General features: G+C 42.5%; 1 protein-coding gene across 1 annotated transcript in view; it reads left to right on the top strand.

The window, feature by feature from the left end:
- Positions 1 to 24,364, top strand: part of FNDC1 (fibronectin type III domain containing 1) — a 61,078-nt gene that overhangs the window by 22,768 nt on the left and 13,946 nt on the right. The window contains exons 5-15 of the mRNA XM_062641966.1: positions 158 to 345; positions 973 to 1,080; positions 4,378 to 4,566; positions 5,351 to 7,708; positions 8,819 to 8,934; positions 10,620 to 10,731; positions 11,663 to 12,043; positions 16,725 to 16,790; positions 17,459 to 17,620; positions 19,582 to 19,812; positions 21,188 to 21,296. Of these exons, the coding sequence (XP_062497950.1) occupies positions 158 to 345; positions 973 to 1,080; positions 4,378 to 4,566; positions 5,351 to 7,708; positions 8,819 to 8,934; positions 10,620 to 10,731; positions 11,663 to 12,043; positions 16,725 to 16,790; positions 17,459 to 17,620; positions 19,582 to 19,812; positions 21,188 to 21,296 (4,020 nt within the window). The remainder of the gene's footprint in view (positions 1 to 157; positions 346 to 972; positions 1,081 to 4,377; positions 4,567 to 5,350; positions 7,709 to 8,818; positions 8,935 to 10,619; positions 10,732 to 11,662; positions 12,044 to 16,724; positions 16,791 to 17,458; positions 17,621 to 19,581; positions 19,813 to 21,187; positions 21,297 to 24,364) is intronic.

The following is a 24,364-nucleotide window of genomic DNA, read 5'->3' as shown; positions in this document are numbered from 1 at the left end:
CTCTTGGTGGAAGCGGTACTTTGTTGTTTGCAGTTTGGTAGCTCCCCAGTAAGCCCTAGCAGGCTAGCTAAGGGTAAAGCAGCCCCATCCCTCTCAGGTTCTGCTAACACTAGGTTTCAGTGTGTGAATTTTTATTTTCTTGTGTTTCTGATGCCAGGCAATACAACGTTCGCTATCGGGAAAAGGGGGAATCAGCAAGGTGGGATTACAAGCAGGTGTCCAACCGTCGGGCGCTGGTGGAGCATCTGCTGCCAGACACCATGTACGAGTTTGCAGTCCAAATCTTAGAGGGAGAAAAGGAAGGCAAATGGAGCGTATCTGTTTACCAACGGACCCCAGAGGCAGGTGTGTGTTCAGAATGTCCTTGAGGTAACACAAGTTTTAGGGTTTGAGCAGTGAAATAGGGCTGCCTTGAGGGAAAGGCAGAATCAGTGGTTGTCTGGGGTAGCAGAGAACATGGGAAAAGCCTTGCTGCTGCCCGCATCCCTGCAGCAGTGCCCTGGAGAGCACAGTGGCACAGCGAGAACAGAGGTAGATGGTTTGGGTATTTCTGGTGGAAGGGTCAGCACCTTGGACCCCTGCAGCTGTGTGTGCCCTTTCCTCTGGGGAGGAGCAGCCCTGTTGCTGTTCCTGTCTGTGGGCAGAAGATTTAAATCCTGCCTCTACCATGAAGAAGCTGTGGGGCCCTTTTGGTACAGGGACGTGGTCCACGGCAACCTACTTACAACATCATTCCAGATAAGCTACGGTAGCAGTCTTGTGGAGACAGCCTGTAACTAAAAGCATGGAATACAATTTCACTACAGGAGCCTGGTAGAGAGGTGTAATAGAGGCATGTGTGGACCTGGGCCATGTGTGCTTTTCACGTTTATCTCTGAAATGGCTGTATAGGAATTTCTGCTATGAGAAAAGGTGTGTCCTGTGTGGGTCAACTTTTCTTACTTGCCTCTTCTGCATACGGCTGTTTCACAGCTCCTTCCAGTGCACCTGAAAATTTAGATGTTTGGCCACTAAAGGGGAAACCAACATCTGTAGCAGCATCCTGGGATGCTCTCCCAGAGAGTGAAGGAAAAGTCAAAGGTAAGTCATCGCTGTCATTTTTTAACCCCCTCAAGGAGCTGGTCTTCTCAAAGCCAGACTGCCACTTCGCAGTGAGATGGAACCACTGACTGTGCCAGGAGTTTTTCACTACTCAGTGGCTTATAGTCAACCGAGATTTCCTTGTTTCCAGCCCAACATCTACAGACCGTTACTGGGAAGCCATCATCACCCTGTGTCTGGGGCGTCACAGATCTTTCTGGGGTGTCACGTGTGCATGTTTACCTCTTCTTCCATTAATAAGCAGGTCAAAATGGAGCTCAAGAAGGAGGTTTCCCAAAGGATTTGTAACAGTTAGGTGAAGAAGGAAAAGCTGGGTAGTTGCTAAGAAAGTGAGTGGGTTTATGTTGTGTTTTATTTCTAGTTTGTCATGGAAGGAAAACTTCAGCTTAAGAAGTAAGTGCAAATAGTGATTTCAACAGATGCCGCATATAGGCCTTGCATACTGTAGCATTATTGTACACGGTCATAAAGCTAATTTGCCAGTGGTTGTTTCCTTGCATAGAATTTAAAAACAAAACAAAACAAAACTTCTGGGTGTTTTTTTTTCTTTTTCCCCCTGAAAATGACCAGGCTGATTTTTCAGCTGCTCCCATTCTCCAGTGGTTGATGGGATTGTGTTCTCAAGTTACGCAAGATTCTGGAGGTACCTTATCAGCACTATAGCATCCCAGGATTTAAAAAATCTTTGGCCTGGGGGGAAGTGCACCGTGCCTGCATACTAGACCTACTTTATGTGTTCTTCAGGGCAGCGGTGGAATTCCTTCCTCTTTGAAGTCAGTAGGAGTTTTGCCAATTGCTTCAGTGGAGCTGCAATTCTGTCCAAGCGTTATTATTTTTTAAAGTAGGGTCATGCAAGGACATTATCTGAAATTTCAGATCTGCTCCTAATTTTGAGCAGTCTGTGGCCCTTTGTCCATTTTTTGTCTGCTGATCCTCAGATGGTTCATCCAAAGCAATCATTTGAAAGATACCTGATATTCAAGGGCTAAACACATTTACATGTCTAGTATATCATTGCTTTTCTTGAGTACAAAGTCTTACAGGAGAAGTCTTGTTTTTAAACTAAATAAATGACGAAAGTGATATTTATACTGGCTAAATGAAATCACTGAATTAGCACTTCATAGTGTGCTAACTCAGTGATTTCATTGTTTTGGTGGTGCACAGTAATCAGGAATTTTTGTCTTTTGGTCCTTTTGTTTTTTAACCCTGTCCTTTTATATATTTGTACCACATATTACTGGGAGAATATATCCTCCAGTAGCCATTTGGGAGTTACCTGAAGTTACAAAAGTGCCTCTGCAATTAAAGCAACTCCTGTGTATCTTAAAACAAAATAAAATGATCAAAAGCATTCAAATACATTGATTTTTTTTTTCCAACTAAGCATTAAATGTGTTTGCGTATAAAATGTTGAGGACTTTTTTTCCTGGATTTTGATAACCTATGCATGATGTATTTCTGAATACAATGAATATGGGCTTATTTTCAGAAAAAAGTAAGTTCCCTGGTTTTAAAGGTTTTTTTTATGTTCTAGAGTTTTCCCATCTGTGACTCTTCAGATGTTACTTTGTTTCTTTGCATAGAAAGAGAAAACTGGCAGCCTTTGGAATTTTTTTCCAAACCCCTATTTTTATCCTATACCCGTGCCTCTTACGGAGGATAGAAAAGAAAAGGAAGCCTGCACATGGTTGAGATCTTACCTGCTCTTCTTGAGGGTGTAATTGGAAGACTCCTCTTCATGCCTGCAGTTATTTCGATAGGGGTGAAATTTCTCTCAATACAGAAAGTTAATACAGGGCACAGATAGCACAGAACTGAAAATTGAGAGCAGGGTGAGTTTCTTCAGTGGCAGCAAAAGCTTGCTTTGCTGTCTCTGCAGTGGTGTTTGGTCCAGGCTATAGTGAAGCACAATGTGTCAGATTTAGATTTTGTTGGACAGGAGTGCTATTGGTACCATATGGCAATATGCAGTGCAGTTATTTACTAGTAAAAGTATCTTTTCTGAATAAGAACATCCATCATACAGGCATGAATTTTGCCTGCTGGCCTGTGGATTACAGGTAAAACTGCTCTAAGCAATGGCTCAGCTGGAAACACTTATATTTGACTGCAGTAATATTGTTTCCAAACTTAAAGTAAATTTTTTGTGTTTTCATGGGGATGCCTCTCCAGCTCTAGAACTGCGGAGGAATGAGTACATGGCCTTTGGAGCTGGTGGAGTTTCACCACAATGGACTGGCAGAGCTGTTTTTGCATGACCAGGGTCTTAAAGTACAATGCAATTATAGCTGTGTCAAGGTGTGTTGTAAATGTAGAATAAGAAAGTAATTAATAGTAATGAATAATGTCACCTGATTTTAATACTGATGTCTTGAATGATAATTATATAAATACACCATATATTTCTTCTTCCAAATAATTTCGGTGGGACAGAAAATTTTTAGCGTTCTTATTTCCCGTGTTCATAGCTACAGTGAGCAACGCAAATTGTGTGTTGTCCACCATTGTGAGCAAGTCATGTTTTGAAATAATATTTTCTGGATCATGTGTTGTTGATTGCAGATATTTTGGTAGCTAGTCAGTAAGTACAAAATTCCTATTGGAAAGTCCAAAATCTGCTCATGGTTCTTCAGGGTATTCTGATTGCAGCAATCCACACTACCTAACATTTGCAGTCTTTTAGACTAGATTTCCACAGTGCATATTTTCCTGGCAATCTTCATACATGTCTTCTTCCTCCAGTGCATTTTTTCTTTGTAGGTTCCTTCTGGTGTTTCTGATTTAGGGCAGTTACTTTTTTTTCCAGATGGCTCATTTTTTCCATTTATTGGTTGATGTCCAGAAACAAAAAAAGCCTCCTGATGCAGCTCACCAAAACACACAGCAGTTGGTGCTGTAACTTCCTTATGTCCCCCTACCTTCTCTAGAAGAGTGTACAGCTGCTGTCTGATTCCTCTTGGTGACACTTCACTGTGATGGGCATTGTTTCTTACGTATTTTTACAAAGGTATAGCTAACGTATTCCTTCTAGGTCATTAGGTCATTGATGTGATTTGGTTTTGTCTGTTAAGCTGAACAAAAGTTTAACTTACCTCCATATATATGTGTCTCTCTCTCTCATGTCTTTGTACTCCAGCTGTTGACTCAACGTGCATTGCTAGTGTATTAATTTTAGTAATGCACGTTCTAATTCATCCTACCCATACAGTCTGTCCGCTGGAAACAGGACTGTTTTCAGTTTCCTACTTCCAACCGTCTGCCAAATCATTTCAGAATACATTCTTTCATACGCCCCGGCTCTCAAGCCATTTGGAGCAAAGTCCATCACCTACTCTGGAGCTACAACATCAGCCATAATAGATGGTCTGCAGGCCGGGGAACGCTATATATTCAAAATCCGTGCAGCAAATAGGAGGGGACCAGGTCCTCAGTCTAAAGCCTTCAGTGTCGCCATCCCAGCAGGTGAGCACCAAGCCATGGACCAACTGTGTAGTCCACTCATTCTTGCCTTGGTCCCAGTTGTGTTAATTATTGCTGACTTAGCTTCTTCTGCACTTCATCTAACCTACATGATTCTACTTCCTTAATACTGTTTCTGTTAGCTCTTTTCATCACTATATTGTCCAAATAGGTGCTTCTAGGTAAACATTTGTCACTCTGCAGCATGTAAAAGGACATTTTATACCATTTTAACGTCTTAAATAAATGCATGCCATGCGCTAGTTCCTGCTTGAAAACTCTGTGCGCTCTTGTTATCCAAAGGTCAATGAATACAATGCTTTGGGTCTTTGTACTATTCCTGACAACTCCCACTCCTGAAAGTCACTCTTAGCGGCTTACTTAGATACCACTCCTTGTCTTTGCTTCTTGCCAAAAAGATGCTTTTTTGGGACAGAAGATTTGCTGAGTTAACAAAAAATGTGGTCCTCAGCTTCAGATGGGGTAATGCGGCACCCTGCCACCAACATGACTAAGCTCTGCTGAAGATTTAGTTCCACTGCTGTTTGCAGTCCCTGTTTTTAGACACTTGATTTTATTTGCTATATTTTTACTCAAGCTGCAATAATTCCACATAGATACCTTCCTACAAACCAAAACTTTCTCAGCCAGACTTCACAGACTGGTTAATGCAGAAATAGCTGCTGTCTCATGTTCTCTTAAGTTGTTCTTGCTACCTGGTTTCTCTCTTGATCAGTTTTTTTGTGCTGCTTCTATTGTGAATAAATACTCCTTTTATTTTCCCCAGCTGCTCATGAAGATTCTGTTGCTAAGCAACAAACAAATATTCCAAACAATTCAGAGGCTAAAAAAACGAGGAATGCTGGCTCATCTCCTTCTCAGACTTTGTCTGTTTCTTCAAAAGTCCAGCCATCGCTTTCCTCTAAGCAATCTTCTGTTCGTTCACCTAATGTTAGTGATAAGAAGAGTCTTCTTTCTGAATATAAGAATAAAATCTTGACTCGAGGGGTCCTGAGTAAATCTCAGTTACCTTCCAGAAAGACAGAAGAGCTGGAACCTGATCTCCAGTCAACTGAGGTGACAGATGGTCGAGATTCCTCCCAAGAAGCTTCGACGACACCACCAAAAGCCCAGGATCAGAGGAGAAATGTTAGACCCTTATCCCCTGGTCGGCCAGTCCACCCTGTCCTTGCCTCAGGGAGGACCTCTGTTCAAACCCACACATCAGAGGTGTCACGGCAGACAAGTACAGACAAACATGAGTCACCAGCACTGTTACCATCAATAGCACAATCTTCTGCCTCATCTGTTCCTAAATACACAGATAATGAAACAAAGAAACTGAGGCAAAGCAATACCAATGTGCCTTCTGAAACCTCTTCCCAACTTCTGCCAGCCAAAAATAATGATCTTGCAGATAATGTGGAAGGAAAGCCAGACCCCATGCTGGCGAAAGTGTCTTCTAAAATTTCAGAGCCTAGTCGCATGGCTTTGCCATCAAATCAGCAATCTGCTATCTCTCATGAGGTTGTCCCAAGCCATCCCAGCAGGGCTGGCTCTCTAGGTCATTCACTTCAGCCGTCTTCCAAATCAGCAGATTCCCATGGTCGTGATAGCCATAATGAGTTTGACAGTGAAGAAACAGCGGACAGAGCAGTACAGCCCAGTTCTAGATCACAGCAAACAAGGCTTCCCTCAGGTTACAGTTCTCACACGTGGAAGGATTCTAAATTAGCTGCAGCAGCAGTCCAGCTGAAGTCTGCTGTTTCTGGTCAAAATTCACCTCAGTCTCGCTCCTCTACTAGTGCCAAATCCAATGGAAAAGATAAGAATTATAGGGAGAACTCACAAGAAGCAAGCCCCTTATCTCGTTCTCTACCCTCCTCCAGGCAGTCTTCTTCAGGAATCTATTCCAAGAGAAGAAATCCTCAAGTCGATTCTGGTTCTCACCTCAGAGAGACACATGGTGAAAAGTCACCCCACTCTGACTCAGAAGAACAACAAAGTCGAGCAGCTGCTCCAGAAAAGCATTCTCCTTTGCAGTCTTCTTTTTCTAAGCATAAGCCTGAAGAGGACAGTCGAGAAGTAAAAGAAATGCTTGCTCAATCAAAACCAAGTATATCTTTGCCTAAAAAGGCGTTCTCCTCTCATCTTCCATTGGAGAAGACCTCCCACTCAGAGCCTCCACAGAGGGCACAAACCAGTCCTTCCTTACTGCATTCAAGGGGCCGGCGCCTCCCATCTCATGCCTCATCCCAGAGTAATGAAGAATTGCAGGAAGATGATGATGAGGATGTAACAGAAGTCAGTGACAGAGCAAGCAGCCGCTCTGTGTTTCCTAAAGAGGTGTCCTCTTCTAGAAGATTACCTGCGTCTTTCTCTCAGGGAAGCTCAAGTTCATCTCTGTCAAAGCAACAGCAGCCAGGTTCTCAGGTACCTTCCTATAAACCAAAACTCACTCAGCCACACTCCAGTTCTGCCAGTGATACAGCAAAAGACAAACAGTATAACCCAAGATTGTCATCCACATCTTCGAAACAAGCTCATCCTTCATTACCTACTCGCTCAAGGGTTGCTACAAGAACAGTGTCCCAAACAGAGAAAAAGTATGGCTTGTTGCCCTCAAAAATGTCCAAAGCTGAACTTCCTCGAAAAGCTCCTTCCTCCTCTTCATCTAAATCTCATCAGTCAGTTTCTAATGAAGAGGATGATTATTACAATGAATATGATCAGAAAGAGGTGGAAGAGAAACCCACATCTTTGGCAGCAAGATTGTCCCCTTCTATTTCTAGAGGTAACAAAAACATGTATGAAGACACTACCAGCAATCAGAGGAAAGCTATGGACACTCTTCTGCCTCACAAAGTAAGCTCTGAAGAGGAAGAGAAGGAAAAAACTCCAACATTAAAAATGTCTTTTCCTGAATCACCAGGAAGCTCTGCCATCGCATCACGGATTGCTCAGTCCTCTAACAAGCATACCCCATCTAAACCAAGCTTTGTCTGGCCAAGTTCTTCTGCATCTACTGCCACACACAATGTTTCTCCCACAGTTTCTTCCACTTTGTCCCCTCGCCAGCGACTACTGAACTCCAGGCTATGGAATCCTTCCCAACGGCAATTTGTTAGACCTCCTTATAGACAAGGTATCATGTCTTTGTTGTAGTGGTATCATTGAATGGTGTTTCACCGAAGATCAGCAGTTAGATAAGAAGTCCTCTGTTAAAATGCAGGTTCAATTATTTAGTGTAATGTATTACTTTTTATTTTGGTGGTTCTCAGGGAGCCCAGTTCTTGAGGACATTGCCTAATTGGTGTAATGTAGTTCCCCCCGACCTTTGGTCCTGTGTTCTGATCTGCACAGGATCCCATGATCCACAGAGTTAGGTACTAAATTGGAAAGAGGCTTCTGTTCCTTATTGAGCAATGACTTCACTGAATGCTGCCTGAAAGCACATTTGTACTCAGAATATGACATCCTCTCAGGTATATTGCTTTTCATCGTATGGATTACTAAAAGGCTTTTGTAGGTTATATAGTGCTACCTTGCCCATACGTAGGCAGTAAGGGGTTTCCTTATGATGTCCTGATATTCTGTTTTCCATAATCAAGTTTTAAGCCACTCTACTATTTTTTTCTAAGTGACAGCTCAGGGTTGCACGTTCCTGTTGAAGCCAGCTTGTGTGACAGTCAGGACTTTTATGTCTGGGGTTTGCACCAAATGTTAGAGGTTTACTTTCTGTCAGAATATCTTCTGACCTGGGTAGTGGAATGGAGAGTCCATTACACATCAAGTGTTCCCCCTGTCACCTGTGGAGAATCACAGACAGTCTCAGTCATATTGCTAGGCAGAAATATTCTCTCTTCCTGCAATGCATGGACATCCATCTTAGTGTTGAGTAAGCTGTAGTAAATACCTTCTATGCTATGTGTAGATATTTGTGTTTTTTTCAATGTGTCCTCACTGTTACAGAGTGAGAATCATGCAGCTGGACTATTGCATTTGCTATACTTTAGTCAGATTCAATGTTGTGTTGAGGTCCATCAGCTTGCAAATCTTTAAGATGGGATCTAACAGGGTCACAGCAGTTGCTCAAAGCAGAAAGGAAACACCAGTTTTGCCAAGTGTGGTGATGGCTCTTTCTGCTCTCGTATATGTCCTGATCAGTCAGAAAATGCATTTCTTTGCATTTTAAAATGTGGTTTGTAGGTTGCACAGATTCCTTCACAATAGGGTGTTTTCTTTTCTATTTCAGGTTACAATGGCAGACCTAATCTTACAACAAAAAATGGAAATGTAAAAATAGTACCTGGTAATAACGGAAAACCAAGTGGACAGAGAGTAATCAATGGCCCTCAAGGAACAAAGTGGGTAGGGTGACCTTCTCTCCAAATTCAAGATGCTTTGGCCTTTTATTGTACTCCATTTTTACTAAGAAAAGAGAGAACAGTGAATGCCCTCAGTCAGTGAAGCTGTAAAGTGAGGTTATTCTTAGTGATCTAGTTTCTACTGTTCAATTGAAATCTAATGACAAATTCTCCATTTCCATTTTTTGAATATTTTACATGTGTGATTTAAAACCCAGTGGCTTGAATTTTCAACTATAGCATTACTCCCATAAATTCAGTGAAACATTTTTCCCTCAGTCAGTTGGACTTGTACTCTCCAGTGTCTCTGAGCTTGTCTGCCATACGGTGTGAATGGGGACTGCCTGGAAGAGCTGCTGGGAAAGACGTATTCAGCACTGCTTTTCCCAGACTCACACTCCAGGGAGAAGCTTGTGAGCAAGAGTACCAAAATACAAAGTTACTCCATAAGTATCACAGTGCTTTAAAATGCACATATGTACGTATCTTTACGCATTTTGCCATTTGTACAGACATGTTCCCAGTGGTATTTTCAGAACGCACCTAGGAAAGCCCCACTAGGTGCCTACATGCCTAGACCTTGTCATTTAAAATCCTTTCTAGGGACTTTATGACCAGCCAGCTGGGGGAAGGAACTGGTGTCAGTAGAGCTACTCACACATAACAACAGTCATTTTATGGCCACTTCAAACTTACTGTTTGCATTAGAGGAACATAAAAAGGTGCATCAGATATGTCACATTCCAAGGAGGCATTTTGAAAAGCAAGCCCAAAGCCCTTTCAGTAGATTCCAGAAAGTGGGTTAGAAAGGTCCTTGGGAGGCCGTGTGGCTTCTCTCTCTGCCCCATGAGACAAAGGCATTGCTGCAAGCAGGACAAACACTTTGTAAAGCAAGATCTGTGTCAACATCTAGGGCCTGGACAGCTTCAGAGACTGATCTCATGATGTGCTGTCCGTCTGCTACAGTCATTTCCCCAGCACCAAATGTAAGTCTGTCTTGCCAGCCTGGAACTGCTGCTCACGTCCTCTTCCCAGTTTCCTCCCAGCACTTAACACCGTTTTCATTTGTGTGTTCTGTGGCTCAGAGTCTGTTGCCTCAGGTAAAACCAGCATACAGTTCAGCTATTTTGTGCTGAAATAGAAATGAGCTCTGGGTTTTAACTGCAGTTACCTCTTGAATTCAATCCAAACTCTCAGACAGATTTGTTTCATGAGACAGAAACTTTTCCTCAGTCTCCTATCCCAATTAAAATCTTAGCTACTTTGTTCTCAGTGCCATTTCAATCTAAATTAACTAGTTTAATTTTTCTTTTTCTTTTAAAATGGAATTCCTTAAAATTCCATCTTCAAAAGGACTCAGGGTCATACTCAAATCAGTGTTGAAGTAATCTACCTTGGGAGTTGCACAGCCCAAGAAAATCAAGGGAGTTGCTCCTTTGCACGTGAGAGCTACAGTAGGCAGTATAATCATGGTTGTGCAACTCTGGAGCCCAGCTCCTGGGGATCTGCTTTCTTCAGCAGTGTTTTTTCAGTGATTACTATACAATTAATGACTCACTTTTAAAAGTGTTGCAGCTATTCCTGATCATTGCACTTAGCACCTGAATTTCCCCAGGATTTCTGTTGCTTTGAAAGCTCATTTCACCTCCTCTTGTGTTAGCTAAACTTGAGTCCATCTGTTGCTTTTAGATTGTAGATCTTGACCGAGGGCTTGTGTTAAATGTTGAAGGAAAATACCTCCAGGATTCCCAAGGCAACCCTCTCCGAGTGAAATTAGGAGGAGATGGACGTACAATTGTTGGTAAGTGACAGCTTCCTTCTTACAGCAAAAAAAATCTACACTTTTTTATACATAGTACAAGTCTTTGAGCTGTTGAATGCTTCAAGCCTCCCCAGGATCCATGCAAGCCATTTGGAGTTGCTTGTAGCTCAGATTTCCATCAGGCAGTCAGCACATTGTAGGACCTGGGGAGGCTTTGGAGCATCCTGTGGGACTCCAGACTTAGTACCTCACTAAGAATCACCCAAATCATCCTCACTTTCATCAGCATTAGAAAGGACTGCAGAACTGAGACAGAATAAGTATTGATGCTTTGTATGTATAGAAATAATTCCCCACAGGTAGCACTGTAGCAGTATGTGATGATTTCATTTTTTCTTCTGAAACTGACCACAAATAGTAAAAAAACCCTGTGTGTGATCTGTGAAAAACACTGCTGTTTGCATATCAGTACACCTGCATTGATCTCTTGAATGCAAATTCAGTGCCTGCTATTAAACTGGTTGCCCTGAATATTTGTAGTACACAGAATCCGACACAGAAGTTTACCTGGAGTGACAGCATCTCATCAGCTCATCCCAGTTTTCCCTTGCACATGTTTGACACCAGGGAGCAGGATATGGATTCATCATACCTTTCATCAACAGTTACAAGACTGAGATTAAATGCAGGCACTGTCTGCATGTGATACTGAAGTGAAACCTCCCTGCAGTTTTCCCAAGAAGTGTTTCTCAAAGAGCTAATTAAAGTAAATACCACTGTGGTTTATCTGACGTTCCAACTTCCTCAGCCATGGCTCTGTCCCAGATAACAACCTTCTTTGTCAACTAAGTTACAAGAGCCTGTAAATCACACTCTCAGTGCTCTTGTGGTATCTGCTGTTGATAAATGCCATGCTATAATCCTGAAATGGGTTAATGGTGAGATTTTTGGTTTTGTTCTTCTCTCCTAGATGAAAAGGGTGCCCCAGTGGTGAGTCCAGATGGGTTACCTTTGTTTGGACACAGCAGATTTAGTAAACCTGTAGCGAGTGCACAAGATAAACCAATAATAAGCCTTGGAGGGAAACCTTTGATTGGTCTTGAAATGATTAAGAAAACAACCACTCCCTCCACTACTACTACAACAACACCCCCAACAACTACCACAACAACTACTACAACCACTACAACAACTGTTGCTACAACTACCACCACAACTCCCGAACCAACCACCACTGAACCACCCACTGAGAAACCACTCCCAACATGTCCTCCAGGCACCTATGGACAGTATGATGATGAGGGCAACTTGCTGTTGGGGTTTGATGGCCTGCCAGACTGCAATGCAGAAGGTAATGTTCCTTTGTGCTGTTTGAACTTCTTTGGTTGTGTTGTTTGTACAGTACAGTTACACAAATGTAAAGCAGGAAAGTATCTGCCTCTGAAGACTTCGGACCTTGTGATAAGGTAGGAGCTGAGATTAGAGCAGCTGATGAGGGGTTTGGGCATCAAATGGTTTTTCACTGGGAAATGTTAACTTTCCCCAAAGCTGAAGTTTTCTGTGGAAATACTTCGATTTCAGCAAGACTTGGGTCTTGGGTTGGATCCAGTCTTGTCACATACATTCATGCACATGAGCAGAACTATAGGCAGTAGTCTTGTGGTCAAAGCACTCACATGTAAGGGCGTCTTCACTCCATTTCAGGCCGGGGAAGGACCTGAAGACACTATATGGTTTCTCTATTTTGTGTTCATTTCTCACAATAAATTCTGAAGGGTCTCTCGCTTGAGCCATGGTGAAACCAGCTTTTGCAAACTGAGATTCTTGTTCTCGTGCCAGCCCTTGCAGATGCAGATTGTCTAGCAGGAATGTAGCTCATCATGGATGAAGCTGGGGAAGGACAACCCTGGCTATACATAGATAAGGCAGAGAGTTGTACTCTCTTTCTCATCTGAAAATACAGAACAGTGTGGGTGCATGTCATTATTTCTCTGTTGCAGCTAGACAAGCTTAGGATGTGGTGCCAAACTGAAATCCAAAGTAAGCAAATACAAATGCACTGGTCTTTGGGCATTGAGCCTGCTCCATCACGTTTTACCTTTTCATAACCTGAATGTTGCACTGCAAATCAGTTAGCTGCTTATTTTGCAAATCCAGATCAGGCAGCACCATAGTTGTTCTTATCCTTTCCATTTGTAGGTAATACCCAACTCAGTCTACAAATGGGCAGCAGCAGCATGGTAGTAACTTAAACAACAGCTTGGTAGTCAGAAATCTGCCAACTGCAGTAGCCAGTTTTAATGGTTCATGAAATCCCTTTACCTTTCCCCGTACACCTGTATCGCTGATGCTAAAGTAGATTTACAAGCAGGTTGTGTAACCATGGCTTAGGGAGCTGACCTATCACTTTGAAGAGTGCAGAGATATGGAAAAATGTGGCTTCAGCAACTCACACTGAGTCTGAAGATGGTTTCTTTGAAAGGGATCTCAGAAACAGAAGACTGAAAATTCCCTTACCAGCTACCCTAGGTAAGTAATGACTCAGGGATGTTAGTGCCTTGCAAAATGGAATCACAATGTTTTGTAGTGTTCATATTTATCTAACAATTAGTCACTTATCTAACGATGTTTGACAGTGTGCATTTATGGGAGTGCGTTTGTGTATGTGCATGTGCATGGATGTGTAGACACACAAAGAAACATATGTATATATGTAAAAATTGCCATCATTGTTAAATATTTCTTTCAAGATTTTTGTGTTTGCCTTTGGAGCTTTCGTTGTTCTTAATTGTATTTACAAAAGCTTTACAAATATTATCATACAGAGTCACCCTGGTATTTTCAAAGTTGCCTAAAAGGGACCATGTTTTTTATTAGATTTAGAGTCCTTCCCACTCCCACTAGCTCCTTTTGCTTACCTTAAATATTGCTTAAACCCCACAATGTTTCCTCTCTTTGTCCTGTGCTATTTGATAGCTGAAGGAACTCTTCTGAGAATACATATTGTAAGAACAGTAAGAGTTCATGTAATATGGCTGGCATTAATCTGATTATACACTCCAGAAGATGAGGAACAAAAAGCTGTGCAGTATTATTTTTAGCAGAGTTGTGGGGTGGGGACTTTTCATGTGATTTTGTGAACATTTCAAAATATTCTGCTTGTTGTTTTTTTTTTTTCCCTTCTACCAGATGGGCTTGAATGAGAACTGTTTTTTTACACAGGCTGCATGTTCAGTGAGAATGGCCTTTAAGACACTCCTAAAACCTCTGCTGCCATTTTGACAGTTAATCTGCAAGCACATCACAGCGGAAGACTGGAAGGACAAGATAGGGCTGGATTACCTGCTATACAGCTCAAACCGTGTTAGTCCCTACGTGGCAATTACAAAAGTTTCTCTGATGATTTTCTCCTTTTTTTTCATCCTGATGAAAAAAACATTTGACAAATGCAGCAAAACCAACCTTTCACAGAGGAGCTCGCTTGAAAAGAAAGCATCTTTGTGGTATTTCTTCAATGATGGCTAGTTTTGTTTATCAAGTGCACTATTTCAAGAGGGATAAACAACTACTACGTGAACTATCAAAATATATCATGCAGTTTTCCCTTGACCATTTCCAAATCGTATTTTTATGTTGTCTTTGCCTTTAATCTGAGTCTGGAAAATACTCCAGATCATTTGATGAAATCCTTTTTCTGCCAAAGCTTGATAGTCTTTTGTAAGTGCTTTACTCACAAACATCCAGAGGCCACAAGTGCCAAAATTCATCGCCAAACATTCTAAAGCTTTGGCAAATTTGCTTACTCTCTGGCAGGATTTTTGCTTGACCCAGCAGAATTTATTGTCAACATTTCAGCAGATTCTGCAATCTTTAACTTTCAGGAAGGAGACTGGCCACACAAGTTTGATTTGTCAGTGAAATCAGCTGAATTTTTACATGAACTCACAAGGAATGAAAAGTGGAGACAACCACGTGATGTGTAATAAAATCAAGTGATGGTTACACAGTCCATTGTACTTACAGATGCCAAAAGCTTGTGGCAAGTGGTCATAGCAAGACCTAGCCTCATCTGGTACAAGCAGGTTCACTGAAGAGTTGCAGCAAAAGGTGTGTGTGTGTACAGAAGATTATAATGTGAGAAAGAGTCTTTTGAGAAGTACCCTTATCATTGCCGTGCCACAGCTCATGCCAAAGAAGCACAGACAGTAAAGTAGAAGAGACTGAACACCTACAAAACCAGAAAATAGTATTTAGTTTTGCTGGATCATCAACAAAGGCTGACCAGCTAATAGGTGTGAATGAGTTGAAATCTGCCCATGAAGAACTTCACACTTCTGCACATCTAAACTTCTTGTTTACTTGGATATAGTCAAAGGTAAGTGCATACATTATAGACATTGGTTAATGATGGCCAACTGTGATGAGAAGATCTGCAGAATTCAGCAAAGGATCTACTTTGCTCACTGCTGACTACACTGACTACCCTCAGAGAAGTCAAGTGGCTTCCAAGTGGATCTTCTTCTGAAAAGTGGCTGCAGAAGTCTAACATGACAAAATGTCAGATTTTCTATATGAAATTTTGACAAGAATTAAACTTTTTCTGTATTCTCAAAGCTTATTTTGTCATTGAAATCGCTACTGTGTATTTAAAAGAAACTTACTGTAGTAACAAAAAATTAGTTTTGTACAATAACTGTTGGTTCTAAATAAAAAAAACAACCTGAAAAATGAAGATGTATTGTTGAAATTGTATTTGTGAACTATTTGACTGACACTGGCAATTGAAATTTTACATTGTTTGTAGTACTGGCTTAGTAAAAATAACATTACCAGTTCCTGTGTAGTATCCTGAGGTCAAAGCTGTCTTTCTTTTGTCTTTGTTCATACTTTGGCCATTCCCTAGTCCCAGCATTTCATTGAAGACTTCTCATGGTACCTGCAGTGGGCTCCATGACAATGCTTTTGCTTTGTTTGCATTTCATGGCTAATATGCAATCTTAGCCATGCATTTCATAGCGAATCTGAGGTTTGTGTACTCTTTGGCTCCCCTGCATAACATGCAGAGAAATGAATTTCTCAGAGCATGCAGTGAGGCCTCCAGGATTCACAGGATCAGGTGCATGATGGTTCATGTATCTGATGATGGATACATGACCTGCAGAGGTATTGAGATAAGATGTAGGGATAGGCAACTGGGAAGTCTGTGGGTGCATTTGCATTGTTTTGTGGGGTGGATTGGGAGAATGTTTGGGGTGTGCACCTCACATTAACCTCCTCTTGCTATGCTTTCATATGCATCGTAGAGCAATCTCGATGTGCACAACCTGAATTCCTGTTGGAAGAAACTAAAGCAGAAACAGTACTTCAGAATGACACATCTGTGCCCCCACCTGTAATGGGCATTCAGTCCCACAGGATCAGACTAAAGCTAGTCCAAAATACAACTGTGGAAAGTCCAGCATCAGTTACTTCGTTCTACAAATCCATTCCGTTTGGGCTGCATTACTTGCTAGCCAGTCTCTAAATGTCATGGCTCAGCGGTTGTTTGATTTTTATTCCCCCAAAAAAGTATTTAAATGCAAGTTTTCAGTTTAATTTATTGGTTGGTTTATTTGCATGTAAGTTTCTCACATTTGCTGCTCCAGAGACTATAAAACATTGTCAAACCCTGACCTGAGCATTATACACAGTTGCTGGCAGCCTGTCTTTGCTCCAGAGCATCTGGGGCCCAGGGCATTGCTCCTGGAGGGTGCATTACTTTTGATTTTAAGTAGCAATTTAAAATCAAACCCTGAACCTGTTTTCCCTCAGCAAAACTCCCAGCTGCTGCAGTTAGCTGCTCAGCTATTACTCTCAATACACAGAGCGGGCTGTCACTGTGTTATCTGGAAACTAGGCAGCTGTCTTGTTTCTTTACAAATCAACTGCCTAAAAATTTTTATTTTAAACTTCATTCCAGAAGTATTTTACTAGGAGGCTGGGGACGAGACCATTGAATCCTCATGGAATTTTATTTCTTTCTCTTCCCATAGATACCTTCTCAGGACTGGATTCAGAAGTGACAGCAACTCCAGAGGCATATGTGATATATGATGATGGTACTACTTAACTGTAAAAGTCTGTTGCAAGTGGCATGTTTGGGGTGGGCTTTTTCCCCGAATTCCTTTTTTTGGAATTAGATTTGAGGGGGCGGGTTGGTGAATGGGAGCTTAAGCAGGCAGTGGTGAGCTGGGAAACTTTTCCAGAGCCCTACATCACATGTGAAGAGCAAGGGTCCAAAGGCAACTGTTTCTGGACATGAAAGTCCTTTTGAACCAGCTCTAGCATTTTAGAATAATAACAGATATTTCTCAAAAAGCTATTTTTTCACTCCCTTATCTCATTCCATCTGCATCTGAGGGCTGTGGCGAGGGATTCAATCACTGTGTTGTCTTTTCTTGAAGATTGTGGGGGGAAATAGCATATGAAGCATATGAATGCATTCATTTATTGTTATCCTTTTTACTTGTGTGAGTGAGGTCTAAGTCAGCAACAGCACTGGTATCCCAGGGCAAAGGCTCACTGTCATCAGTTTGGTAGAAACACTTGCAAGTCTGAGGCGCAAGCAACCCTGCCTTAGAGGCCCATAAGAAGCATATGGCAGCTAGGGCAGGGTGTGTGGCACTGCTCTGGGACTGTGGCGGGTGACAGGAATGTTTCCCTTCTCGTGGTTAAGCCATAATAACATGAAGCAAGCTAACATTTTCATCTCGTGTTTCCTCTGAAGACTACGAGTTTTTTGAGAGTACTTTGCCACCAACCACCACCACTGCCACCACCACCACTGCTTCTACAACAACAGAACTGGAAGTTGTCTATCCAGAGACGAGTGTTGTTGGCACCAGCCCTGTGTCAGCATATGATATCGCTGGGAAGAAACGGTTCACTGGTAAGGTTGTCCTGTGGTTTACATCACTTACTGCTTGTGCTGCAAAGAATTCTTTTTCTAGCAAGGTCAGCCCTTAAGCTGAGGCTGTTGCACAGATGCATCCAACAGACTAGTGTGTGGTCCATGTAAGGACTGCCAACTAGGAAGCTCAAACAGTAGTACTTTGTTCCTAGCTTTGATGCTTGCTTGTCTAAGTGTGGACCCACACTACTTTTGTTGAAACAGTGCAAGCCTCTTTGTATTCTTTCAGCATAACTGTTCTGCTTTGTATTCTGCATTGTGTTCAATAAGAGAGCAAGTGTTGACTCTGGTGCTCAGTTCAGCTCAGCTGCATTATTTTAGGTTCACACCAGTCGTTCAATCAATGAAAGTCTCCATGTAGGTGTGTCTTTCTCTGGGGAGCCAAGTTCTTTTCACTGACCCATGCAACCCCAGTGATCTCACCAGCCTTGCATAAGCGTGTATGTCAGAGGTGTGCTTCAAAGTCAAAGAATGAATGGTATTTTGGTTATAAACTTCCCAAAAAGTAAAACAAATAGAGATAAATTTGACTTTGCTGTTCGTATCTTTGCTGTATAGAAGGAACTTGGTGAAGGAACCCTCAATACATTGATAGGAGCCGTGATGCTGGCTGCTATCTCTGTGAGCTGTTAAGTGTATTCCAGCTCTGACTTCAGAGCTCTTCTGCTTCTTTTTCAGGGGAGCATCTGAGAGCCAGACCAGAGGGATTTGGAGGTGGTAGGGCACTGTATTCCAGCCTCCATCCCAAACTGGTGACCCCCCTGCAGCCCTTTACAAACCTCTGGCATCTGAGCTAAGGTCAGGTCAGCTGCTGGTTCACCTGGCATTTTAGCAGGGAGTTCAGGGCATGGAGAGTCAGCTTTGACTGATGTCTTGCCTTCCTTTCCAATATCCCCAAGCTTCGTGTGGCTTAAAGTGGAGCTCTACTACTGGAGTAAAAGGTTTGTTTTTATATATGCTGAGATTTTTTCCAGTGCATCTTCAGTTTTCCCTGTCCAAACAATTTCATGATGTTTCTATTCGGCTCTCTTGCTGACAGTGCTTCTTGATTCATTTAGCTGGAGAGGCTAAAATTAACTTCATTGCAAGATCTGGAAAAAATCCCTTTAGGGCATGAAATGCAATAAGATAAACCAAGAAATGTTGGTTTATGAACATTTCAAGGCACTAGGGAAATAATATTACCGTTTCAATGAATTGTATTATTGCCACTGAATAAACATTTCCAAAGCAAGTTTTATAGTCTTTACTTTGAATGTTACAGTGACTTTTAAGTGACTTAAAAAAGATGGTTTAATCTTTTCCTGAACTGAAGTGCAATTCCAGTCAGCATAAAGCTTCTATTTTTAAAAATAGAAGGTACAGGTAGGCATCACATGCCTGAAGGTAAGAATTCATGACTCCTGGTCCCTTAGTACCCAGCAATAATCCCTTTGTTTGACCTGGTTGGACTTTACCTTGGAATTAATCTTCTTGTTCCCTCTGCTGCTTCACTCCAGCTTCAGGATGTTTATGTAAAAACCAACCACTCAGACACGTAAAGTCTCGGGTGATCTTAAGTCCTGGCAGGGATCTGTTCCCACAAGTGGAAAGGCAGAGTTTGGGTGACATTTTCACCCCTGCTTCCAGATCAGCTGGCAGTAGCATGAGGAGGGTCCTGCAGTCAGACCGCTCTCTTCTGCCTCTCACAGCAAAGATGATCCTTCTGTCTTTGCCTAATTGGGTATGGTTGTGAGTCTGAGGTAGACCTGAATATTAACATTCCCCTTGCTCATCAATCAAACTGAACACTAGCCGTACTTTATTGGCAGTAGTGAACATCTGGAAGGTGAGAAATTTTAAAATGCACCACAAAACTTAACTCTCTTCTTTTCAGGAAGTTGCCAGCCTGTGGTACCTACAAGCTGCCAACTAAACCCACCCTTTCATGTGTCTTCCAGCTCCTTATGTGACCTATCTCAATAAAGACCCAGCAGCTCCCTGCTCCTTGACAGAAGCCTTGGAGCACTTCCAAGTGGAGAGCCTCGATGAAATCATCCCTAATGACCTCAGAGAGAAAGATCTGCGTCCCCTGAAAGCCCCTCACAACATCACTGTTGTGGCAGTTGAAGGCTGTCATTCCTTTGTCATTGTGGACTGGGCCAAACCTGCTCAAGGAGACATGGTAACAGGTACTCTCCTGAGGGTTACTCTCCTGATGGGGTAGTGGGGAAGGTTTTCTTAAATGACCATTTTTACCTTGAACTGAGCCAACGGCTCATGAAGTTCTTGCTGTTCTACAGCTTTCTGAGGGAGATGAGCTACTTTCTGAGAAGTGAGAAAGGTCACTCTTGTCATCCCTCAGTCTTTGATTTTGGCACTGATTTTGTGCCAGTGGTTCTGAAGTCACTGCTTCTTGCCTGGATGGTATCTGTGATAGCGCTTTGCTCACCTGAGCACTTCTGCCCCTAGGCAGTGCCCTCAGCTCCACTTCAGGTAGCTCCCAAGCCTGCCTTTGGAGCATCCTTCACATTTGGCTTCACTCCACTCCAAGCAAAGGTAACTGCGTGGCTGGAGCTGGTCTGGATCCTGCCTGGCTATAAGTGTGGCTGCAGGAACGGTCTGCCTGTAGAGGGGCTTCTGGCTTGCTTGGTGGTCTTCTAGCATGCTTATTTTGTAGGGAAAGAGTGTATCAGAGTCAATTATCTCCAGTGGTGTCTGAGGCCCAGGCTATGCTTTACTTTTTAATTCCTTTACAGAAATTTTGCTCAAGTACTCTGACAAGCAAGATTCAGGGATGGGAAATGTGTTAAACAAATGTATTCAATTAAATGTCCTTTAATGTCTTTAGACCTTTTGAGAGCCAGAACGAAGCCCAGCCGACTTCAAGAATTAATCTCAAACATTGCTGGAAAAACACTAGAGTAAATAACCAAAATACTTCAGAAATTAATCAACCCCTGTTTGTCAGCAGACCCAAAAGGTCTGAAGTAAGCACTGGAAAAGGCACTGCTTTGGGGCTAATATCCAGCTTTTAAGGAGCCTCTCCAAGCTCTGCAGCTGACAGCCATGGCCAAGGGGTGGGAACTTCTGAATGATCGGGAAAGGAGAAAGTGGCACTTGAACAGGCTACGTGGTGTCTGCCCCGCAGCTTTTCCTTCTTCAAGGCTGTTGATCCAGTACCTTACTAAGTGCAGTCTGTATAACATGGTGGTTTTTTCCCTCAAAATCCCCTTAGTGTTTCTAACTATATTAGTTTATGCACAGACAATGTATCACTTAAAGTGGTGAATGTGTTGCTTCTGACATCTTTTTGTCTTCACTGTGTTTTAAGTCAGAATATGCAGCTCTGATGTACCATTCTCTGATGTAATGCTCCATCATTATTAGCTAACTACAAGAAATTCTTGTAACCTGGGATTTTCCAGAAGAGCTAGGCATTAAATCACTTTCATAGTCAAAGATGCTTCTCCTTGTAACCCATAAAATCTACCATGGCATCTAAGGATATAATTTATTTAAAATCTGTTTAGAATCCTCACAACTATTTGTCTTTCCCATTTACAGGTTATCTGGTTTACAGTGCATCTTATGATGACTTTTTAAAGAATAAGTGGTCAACCAGGACTGCAGGGTCTACTCATTTGCCAATTGAGAACCTGAAGCCCAACACACGGTAAGGATTTGATCCACTCTTTTTCAGTTGTGTTAGAGAAGTAAAACAAATTCTGAGTACTGTCAATTGTTTTTCTTGGCCTTAGTATAAATGTTTATATCTCATTTTACTCATTCTGTTTGACAGCAAATCATTTTACAAACTGCACAGCTACTTAACATGATATCTTTACCATAGTAAGCCTGGAGCAGATGACTGTGTGTACATGCATATGTGCATATAAAACCGCATATCAGTAACAGAGAAAATCTGATTAAGAATGCATTTTCTACTGTTACTCATAACTGATCTGATTTTGCTGGGGAGAGAATACTAAAGTATAACTCTGGCAAGATGTGATGTGGCCATTCCCACCCACTGATGTGGCCAAGATTTGATACCTAAGGGCTGGTGGGGAGAGGTGCCTTTCTCTGCTGTCTGTTCACATGAGTTGTTCTGGAAGAGAAGGTTTGGTGATATGGAACGAGGCCATGGCAGTTGCTCCGAAGTCAGTTGGGCAGGAGCTTTAGGTTTTTATCTTGTAAAAAGTCTCACTGAAATGGCAGAACAAGAATGCATGCTTGACATGATACTGAAGTAATTCATGACGACTGGGTGGGAAGTAAATGGCCACAAAGGGACTACATTAAAATGTCATCTTTTGACAGATGCTTGGTGTCTCTCATACTTTTCTCTCTAATTATGAGCCTGAAATACATCCCAGACTCCTGTACATCCCAGTTTAGTTTTCAGCCCTCCACTCTCACCCTGTCTCCGACACAGGCCAAGGAGTCATTGCCTGTATGCCCCAGCTTCCCCCAGCTGTGGTACTCTCTATCTTGCTTCTGTGCCATTTCTACCTTCACTGCAGCACCTCACCCCTTCACTGGCTTTCAATCAAGTCTCCTTCTCCTGCTGCCCCAAGGGCAGTTTTGAAGGCCATTGATAGCTCTTGGCTTCTCATGTCCAACATCTCAAGGGCTCCAAGTCACCAGAAAGAGCTGTTGCAGTGAAAACCCCCAGGAACCCTGCAGCCGCTGTCCTAGCCATGCTCAGTTCATGGGAATTTGTGGCAATTGAGCTGCCAACCTGTGATATATCCACTGAGATGTATGTTAATGCTAGGCTTCAGAAGGTCACAGTTTGGCTGGTTTTGAGTGGAGTTCAAACAGCAAGGTTATAGATTCATGTATCTTCATGAAGCTGGTAACTTATGTTAATATTAAGGCTCTGTTTCAAAGCAAAGTAGGGAGGTTCAAGCAAGTGCTGTTTGTTTGAAGCATATTATTTTCCCAGCATCTTACTGAAGAGTGGTATGATCCATTGGCCTCTTGTACACTCTGTGGAGGCAGTAAAGGCTTCATGTGGGGTCTGTGGTGAAGAAGGAGAATTCTTTGCAACAGAAAAGTTGTGTGTATCAGCCAACCTCATTTACAGTCTCCAAATCAACAGACTGAATTGATTGCATATTTTTTGTCTTAAAAATAACTCCGAAACCACTGGGAAAAGACCCCCTGCTAACTAAGAAAATATGGTGTGAAATTTGAAGTTAGTCTAAAAATTGTGTTTGCATTGTTAATAAATTTTATGAGAAATCTCCAATTAAGTTGGATTTGCTGTATGCAGATGCTATGGACTGCTGGGTGTACCATGAGTGGTACCCAGTGGTGCAACCTAGCTGTGTGGGCAGCATATCAGTAACAGGTTGACATCTTGGCAGAAGTCAGTCCCAGAGAAGATTTGAAGCTGACAAAATACCCTGGAAAATATTTGCCTGGTTTTACACAATGTAAACCTGGTTTAGGTTTTACAAAGAAAGTCTATGTTTAACCCTTGTCGTAAGCTGTCTTCTGAGGCTTGATCTAACCTCCATTTGAGAAGTGGAAGTTTTTCCATTAGCAAAACTCTGGTCAGCTTCAGTGGGCACAGGAGCTGTTTCCCTCTGACATGTGAATGTAAACACTGACATTACTTTAAAACTTACTAAATCTTAATACCAGCAGTCTTGACAAAGCCTGTTCCCTAACATTAATTCTCAGCTGTCCAGAAGACTGATGCAAAGGGCTGGGCAGCATCCGCTCAACCACTAAATCCAGTCTCCTGTAGTCACAAACACTATAATCCTTGTCATAAATATTTCAGTCCCTTCTTGAGCATAGTTAGGCTTTTTGCTGCCTCTTTGCAGGAAACCAAAGTCAGTGCCTGATGGGAGTGGCTAGATAGTCTTGTGATTTAAACTACTGCCCTTTCACAGTATCACAGTATGCTGGAGATTGGAAGGGACCTCAAAAGATCATCTAGTCCAATGCCCCTGCCGGAGCAGGAACACCTAGATAACGTTACACAGGAATGTGTCCAGGCGGGCTTTGAATGTCTCCAGGGAAGGAGACTCCACAACCTCCCTGGGCAGCCTGTTCCAGTGTTCTGTCACCCTCACTGAGAAGAAGTTTCTTCTCAAGTTTAAGTGGAACCTCTTGTGTTCCAGTTTGCACCCATTACCCCTTGTCCTGTCATTGTTTGCCACTGAGTAGAGCCTGGCTCCATCCTCGTGACACTCCCCCTTTATATATTTATAGACACTAATAAGGTCACCCCTCAGTCTCCTCTTCTCTAAACTATAAAGACCCAGCTCCCTCAGTCTTTCCTCATAAGGGAGATGCTCCACTCCCTTAATCATCTTGGTTGCCCTGTGCTGGACTCTCTCCAGCAGCTCCCTGTCCTTCTTGAACTGAGGGGCCCAGAACTGGACACAATATTCCAGATGGGGTCTCACCAGGGCAGAGTAGAGGGGAAGGAGGACCTCTCTCGACCTACTAACCACCGCCCTTCTAATACATCCCAGGATGCCATTGGCCTTCTTAGCCACAAGGGCACAGTGTTGGCTCATGGTCATCCTGTCGTCCACTAGGACCCCCAGGTCCCTCTCCCCTACACTGCTCTCTAGCAGGTCGTTCCCCAACCTATACTGGAACCTGGGGTTGTTCCTGCCCAGATGCAGCACTCTACACTTTCCCTTGTTATATTTCATCCCGTTATTCCCTGCCCAACTCTCCAGCCTGTCCAGGTCTCGCTGGATGGCAGCACAGCCT

This window comes from Pezoporus occidentalis, unplaced genomic scaffold, assembly GCF_034315485.1.
Source record: "Pezoporus occidentalis ecotype Australia unplaced genomic scaffold, CSIRO_AGI_Poc_V1 ctg7, whole genome shotgun sequence".
NCBI classification, from domain to species: Eukaryota; Metazoa; Chordata; class Aves; order Psittaciformes; family Psittacidae; genus Pezoporus; species Pezoporus occidentalis.
This window is presented reverse-complemented; position numbering and strand designations above follow the sequence as displayed.